Below are 7,440 nucleotides of genomic sequence, written 5' to 3'. Positions count from 1 at the left end.
CCCTTTTATGTATTTGATACAAATATAAAACATAACTCAGTTTTAGTTCATTAGCTCAGCTCAGTGAAAATAGCTCAGGAAAAATCAGTCATAGGTAATGCTGTTGGTATATGCAGGAAACCAGAAGGGACAACATTGAGTTCAAAATCCATTTAGAATTGTAGACAGGCCACAAGAGGCAGGTGAAGAGAGCAGCCAAAGAGTCACTAATACATTGGACTTCAAACAGAAAAACTGAAATGTCAGTTGGTACACACCTCAAACAGAAAAACTGAAATGTCGGTTGGTACACACCTAAAACAAACTCCAACTAGAAAGATAATTATGTAGCTCAGACATTGATAACAGGTTAAGAGATTTGTACGTGTTTACTTTTTTTTTTTTTTTTTTGAGATGGAATCTCGCTCTGTCACCAGGCTGGAGTGCAGTGGTGTGATCTTGGTTCACTGCAACCTCGGCTTCCCAGGCTCAAGCGTTCTCCTGTCTCAGTCTCCTGAGCAGCTGGGACTACAGGCATGGGCCACCACACCCCGCTAATTTTTGTATTTTTAGTACAGACGAGGTTTCACCATGTTGGCCGGGATGGTCTTGATCTCCTGACCTCATGATCCACCTGCCTCAGCCTCCCAAAGTGCTGGGATTACAGGCGTGAGCCACCATGCCTGGCCATGTATACATCTTAACACAAATATTTTCAGAGATAACCATTGTGTGCATAGCTATATTTTTTTCTTGAAATGATACCCACCTTCACCCCTTTCTGTCAGGACCGAAAGCTACATAGCTTCTTCTATTTCTTCATGCACTTGTTAGAAGCAATATGCATTAACCTATTTTCCGATGCTGTTGATTCTCTAATCTGTTAATCCATTTGCAGATGCTATTGATTTTCAAACCTGTTATGAGTAACTGCTATAATTCTGTGGTTAATAACCAACTTTGGAAAGAAAATGTGCTTCTACCAAAGGGTACAATTTTTCTAAGACTAAAACATATAAAGTCATCCATGAGCAATTGCAAGTGTCCAAACATTTACCCTTTCTGAACAACATTCACTTCACCAGGGCAAAACAAAGTCACACATGTAACATATTCCCCAAATTGCCCCACTCCCACCACAGTGCACATGCGTGTGCACCCACACATTTCCAAACCCCAGATTTCATGTAAAAAAACCTCCCCTTCTTTAAGTAATTGTTTTTCCTACTGCATATTTTTAATCTCGTTGTCTTTGTGTATGAATTCTTCCCTCTTGTATTCCTTTTACAGAATTTGAGCAATGAAACAATGAGGAATGATAAAGATTATACATGTATTCAAACAATATTAAAGACATATAGGTCAAAACATTTTCTGATATCTAAATGCTATTAGATCATCCCTGTATTAAGATCTGAGTAATGATTAGTCATAATATACAGGTCAATATGTATATTCTCATCCAATTATCTTTAGAAGTTTCTACATTACATAACTCAGCCCTACATGTCTTGATGATTAAAAAAAAAAAAACTTTATATTAGGTGGACATGTCCACAAATATCCTAATATTCTAATTCAAATAAAACTTGTATTATCAGAATAACATGTCTACAATGTTATCTTTCTTACATATTAATATCTTGGACAGATACTTTTATCCTCCCAGTTAAAAGGAGAGGCACTAACTATGCTTTAAGCGCCTTCAGAGATTCAAAAGATCTTTCCAAACAGGTAGAATCTTGGTTTGTGGCTTTTCCAAAGGAATGCTCAGCATTTACCCTGGCAGCTCTCATAAGGAGGCTAAGTTATTTTCAATTTTAGTATCCAAATAGGCCAGTTACTACTCCTTTGTCCTGTATCCTTCTGTGGGTAAAACACAAGATAGAATTTGGTTTGTCTTCCCTTTCTTTTTAGGAGGACTAACACTCTCAGAAATAAGTGAATCCCTGCTAAAGAAAGCAGGGTTACCTATTAATGTGTCTCCTTATGAAAAAGCAAAAACCTTTACAATTGTCCTACTGCTGTAAAGGATGAAACCAAATGTCTTTTTTGTTCTTCAATTAACTTAAAAAATTAGCCTAGAGTGGTCAAAATTTAGAAAGTATATTTCAGCAAGAACTATGGATTTATAAAGAAATGTTGATTCAGATAAAATATACTTCGGACAGAAAATGAGGATAAACAAACATTTTATGATACAACAGGAACTAGAAAACGCACAGGAATTTAAGGAAGAACATTTTTTAATGGTTGAAACCAGTCTTTATGAGGCGATTATGATGCAAAAAATATTACAATGAATAACAATGCATATTCTACTCTTTGTAATATTTCATACAATAATTCCTTTATCATTTACATCTCTTAATGCCAGAAAAGCATTCTGAAGATGCCAAGCATGAGTTGCAACTGAGTACAAAAAACAGCAAAATTTACTCTATTTCCAGAAGAGTTGCAGAACAGAGAATAAAAGTCCTTAAAATATGAATAAAGTGTGCTAAAATGTTGTCCATTTGCATGATCAGTGACAAAATACATAAGCCCTTAAAGAAAAGAGTTATACTTGCTGTATGAAGGAATTCATAGAGAAATGTGAGTCATAAGCGAATTATTTATAAATGTCTTTAAAAATATTTGGTGTGCATGAAATGCAATATGCTGATGGTCCTGGAGACTGTTGCAATTGAAGGATGATGGTGTTTTCCCCTGGAAGAGGATGACAGGAATGCACGGCCTAGGATTTGTTGAGAATGTCCACTCTTCTGAATTGGCCACCCAGAAACCAATTGTTGAATCAGAACAACACAAAGAAACTGGTTTGTGCTTGAGCCAGGTCTGTAGAAATGGAAATCAATTCAGTTGTGGAAATGATGAATTTTAAAAGCTGCTGGAGATTTTTGTGCAAGGTAGAGATTTTCATAACATCTCAATAATCCTTTTGAAATGTGCAGTTGCTTAATACAAAAAAAGAAATAGTGCCACCATTTCGTCAACTAAAAGATAAGATGTGCTTTGTAAAAGTAAAGCATATCCAATTTTCATCCTGTAGGTCGGTATTACCCAGGGTCATGACGTAGCTAGTGCATAAATGTGAAGAATCATTTGCTGCCTGTAAAGTGGAGGAAATATTACTAATCAGAAAGCAGTGGAATATTACAATGAATAATACTTAAATTTTATATCTGAGATATCATACTGTTTATTAATCAGTTCAATTTCTCTAGCTGCAGAGAGAAGTTATCTAATGGGCTTCACCAATAAGGCAAAACACATTCCTATTCCAGAAAGGCACATAAAAAGGGTGCTTCTCAACCCTCAAGACCAGCACACACCAGACAAGGAATGGTAGCTAGAGTACATCTGCCTTGGACCAGCATTTCCACACCCTTCAGACCAACTTCCATGTAAAGGTGTATGTACTACTTTCAAAAGGACCATTGGGTTATTTTCCTTGTTACCCCCTGAGTGAAACCACACATTAGCTCCACCATCTTACACTTTGCTCCTTCTTGCATACCCATCTTCTTACTTGTTCCTATTGTTCACAAATCTGCCCAAAGATATAATTCTTATGATATTAAAAGCTGAACTTTGCTTAAGAAAATCTACATCTTTTGTGATTCTTCTAAATCTAGTAAATCAAGTAATCAACAGTTTATTCTCTGCTTGTAAAAAAAAGGCAGTAATTTTTCCTTATAAAAATCAAATATATAAGCAAAACTAATATATTCATTGACAAAGTTGCTCCAGCAAGCCTTGAATTTTTCATTATAATTTAGCTATAAATAGACCCAAGGAATCTGACATCCAAGAATCATTAAGCAATCATAAAAATGTATCACATAATTTTAATTCTGAATACTTACAAAACATGTTTATGACTTCTGCATTTCCTTTTATTAAGTATGCTTTCCCATTAGGACAAGTTTTTTTGTTATTTTGTTTTACTTTTCAGTGGATGATCTCTTCTATTACATAGTCATACAAATACCTTTGTTTAGTCATAATTTGTCAGTAGGCTAATGACAGGTATTGAAGGTAATATTTAATGTTTTATAATGTGAATATTTTAGGCTAGTATTTTGAAGACATTCTGTCCAAATAGTTTGGAGGCAGAATTATTGTCTTTTTGGTGACTAAATAGTAGTAGAAGTGATTAGAACCAAATATTAGGTTGCCTTCTCAAACACAAGCTCTCAATCTCACAAAAGGAAATTACGGGTCCCCAGATTCCACTTTAACTGATTTATGCTTTGGTAATAGACAATTCAAATTTATAATTTCATGGAAAACCTCTAGAAGATAGAATGGATGCTGATGAATCCAGGCTATTGGAAAATCATGAAATTGTATTAGGGATTAGATGAGACATAGAATCTTTAGCATGTACTGGCAAATAGTAAACAACTAAATAAGTTATTATAGCACATATACTGCTTTTATTTACATTGCCTTGAGGTGAAGAAAAATAGAGAGAAAGTAAAAAATTCTCCCCCACAGGCGACACAAATGCTACCTGCGATAAATAAAAAAAGGTTTTCCATTTTATGTATAAGAGTGCATGGACAATAATATCTGAAGCACAGAGGCCTAAAGTCTCTCTACAATTCTGCCAGAACTCTTGTACACATCTCTTTTTTCCTCTAAACTCTGAGTACTTGGTTTTACTATGTCAAAGACCATTTTCCCCTATTTCCTGATACTATTATATTCAAATTTTCGTTCAGGACTTTTCTAGATTTGGAAAATGCATGGCCAGCATGTCTACATGCAGCAATCCTGTTCTTATGAAACCATTTCCTAGTCAATTATTTTTAAATATCAGATAATTTAATATATAACTAGCTATATAATTGAGAAATGAACCAGTCAATTTTGGACAAGTTTTGCACAAGTGCTATATTTGTGCTGTTACAATGGTCACAAATACATCTTTTATCTCATTTCTCCCAGAATTAAAGGTATACTTTAGTGATCTGCTTGATAATATTTATAAGTTTATTTACTTATATTTAAAAATGATTATTGGCTAGACATGTCTAGAAATATATATGGCCTAATATATAACTTCTCTTTGATAAAATGAAAACAATATATAAGCTAATATTATTGAAGCAATATTTTTTGGTATGTACTTACTTATTTTATTGTTTTTGATCTGCATGCACAATACGAAATCATAAAAGCAACAAACATCACCACACCAACACTGAGTAAGATCATTTCTATCAGGCCAAGGAGGTTTATTTTTCCAGTTACTTGACTTCTGAACATCTTTGCCTTCTCATCACCAATGGTCCCAGTCTGTAATCAAGTTAATAATCAACATTATTTGGGTATATTAGTAAAACAAAATATTCAAACCCTTCAATTGCCTATCACCCTTTTTTCTAACACCTCTATTGGTGTTAGTCATCAGTGTCTACAAGACAAGTCAATGGAATTTTGCAAGTCAAGAAAGGCAATTAAGTGCCAGATAGGGTGTAGCCCTCTTCAGAATGATCTCAGAATGCTTTCCCAATGGGTGTTTCCCTGTGACAAAGGGTCACCAGTTCCACTTGCTCCAAAGACTTATTCAATGCTTTTCCTACTTTATAGCTAATCAATGCATGGATTTATACTAAAAATCCCTTGTCAGGCAATAGGATAGACTATCTTAAGACAAATGTTACAACAAGAAAACATGTTTAATAGATGAATTTTTGAAGAAAATCTTATAGGAAATGTTTTCTAAAACCTGAAAACTAACGCAAACTTGATATTTTTGTGCAATTAGGTTATCTCAAATAGGTTTAATAAATGTCTACTCGTCCATATGGGAAATGGAAATACATATAGCTTTAAATACTATACATTCTTTTGAAACATCAAGAGCTTGTTTATTGTTTTAATAACTAACAGCTGAAAATACAAACCTCATTAAGCCAAAGAATAGGCACAATATAGTTCCTCTTCAGACGCTTTAATACTCTGTAATATACATTGAAAATAATTATGAACATATAAACTAATATTTATACATAACAAACTTTAAAATAAATGTTCAGAAATTAGTTGCTGTTGCAAATTTGGTCTTGTTCCTGTAATGACTCATGCACATTTTAATATAGTTGTTTTTTACTTCCTTTGCTCTTATGTGTCTTCTAATCACATTGATTTTTTTTTCCCAAGTGTGGATTTTCCCTTTCAATAAATTCTCGGGGAACTAAAATATGAATTCCAACAATTATTGTCATAGAAATTTTTGGGCAGCTAACAAAATGAGAGATGCTATCAAACGCTCAAATAAAACTATTCCAAAATCTGTGCAAGTACCATTTCAATAAACACAAGATATGGTACTAAGCTATAGGTGAAATTTGTCATAAGCATTTAATAATGATTGTTTGGTGACGTTAAGCAAAAGATAATTGATATTGGATGTTCTTTCCACTTACATAGATTTACTCATGTTCTTACAAGAAGATACTACAGATTTTATCAAAATAACCATTTTCAAGAGACTCACTGAATTTTGTTTGATGGCTTGACCAATAGGTTGACCTGCAGCCGTTTTGCAAATTGTAAAGTGAATCCAGTTATCTAAAAAGAGAACAACTAAATAATTACCAACTTTTTAAAACATTCTTTTATACTATTCAAAACTTATTTTTCTTATAGCAGAAGAGAAGGTAGTAACTTAAGGTTAAACAGGACTACTTGAAACTTTTAAAACTCTCTATATAGTTATATTTATAGACACACGCATCCATATAGATACACAATTTATTTGCCCAATCGAATGTCAAGGTTTTAGTTAGATTTGTGATTTACTTGAAATGGTTTAAAGAAATCAACAACAAAATATAAGATCTCAGATAGGCCGGGCGCGGTGGCTCAAGCCTGTAATCCCAGCACTTTGGGAGGCCGAGGCGGGTGGATCACGAGGTCAGGAGATCGAGACCATCCTGGCTAACATGGTGAAACCCCGTCTCTACTAAAAATACAAAAAACTAGCCGGGCGTGGTGGCGGGCGCCTGTAGTCCCATCTACTCGGAGGCTGAGGCGGGAGAATGGCGTGAACCCGGGAGGCGGAGCTTGCAGTGACCCGAGATCGCGCCACTGCACTCCAGCCTGGGCGACACAGCGAGACTCCGTCTCAAAAAAAAAAAAAAAAAAAAAAAAAAAAAAAGATCTCAGATAATTCCTGGTCAAATATATATGCTGTTAGAATCCATGTATCATTAGTTATAATACTACTTGTGTCATTGTTTAAACTAAAACATGACTAGTAAAATTCTAGAATTTCATTTACTTTTTGAAAAGGAAAATACAAAAATAAAGATTAAAACTGTTGTGCTATAACAATTTTATAAATTTTAACAATAAGTATAGTCAAATTCACATACACTCACTCTTTGAATTTTACATAATATACAATAACTCCTCATAAGCATAATTTTATATAAATATTTTAAG

General features: G+C 34.0%; 1 protein-coding gene across 8 annotated transcripts in view; it reads right to left on the bottom strand.

Annotated features, from left to right (window-relative positions):
* Positions 1 to 367: 367 nt before the first annotated feature.
* Positions 368 to 7,440, bottom strand: part of LOC105475387 (CD36 molecule (CD36 blood group)) — a 79,475-nt gene continuing 72,402 nt past the window's right edge. For 7 of the 8 annotated variants that reach the window (XM_011730592.2, XM_011730594.3, XM_011730595.3 and 4 more), the window contains 4 exons: positions 6,491 to 6,564; positions 5,898 to 5,952; positions 5,122 to 5,286; positions 368 to 3,091 (listed from right to left, as the gene is read on the bottom strand). In XM_011730592.2, coding sequence (XP_011728894.2) covers positions 5,122 to 5,286; positions 5,898 to 5,952; positions 6,491 to 6,564 — 294 coding nt within the window. In that variant the 3' untranslated portion in view covers positions 368 to 3,091. The remainder of the gene's footprint in view (positions 3,092 to 5,121; positions 5,287 to 5,897; positions 5,953 to 6,490; positions 6,565 to 7,440) is intronic. The other variant, XM_071094744.1, reaches the window with a different exon arrangement.

Source organism: Macaca nemestrina, chromosome 4 (assembly GCF_043159975.1).
Source record: "Macaca nemestrina isolate mMacNem1 chromosome 4, mMacNem.hap1, whole genome shotgun sequence".
NCBI classification, from domain to species: Eukaryota; Metazoa; Chordata; class Mammalia; order Primates; family Cercopithecidae; genus Macaca; species Macaca nemestrina.
Note: the sequence above shows the minus strand (reverse complement) of the source record. Positions and strands in the feature narration are given on the sequence as shown.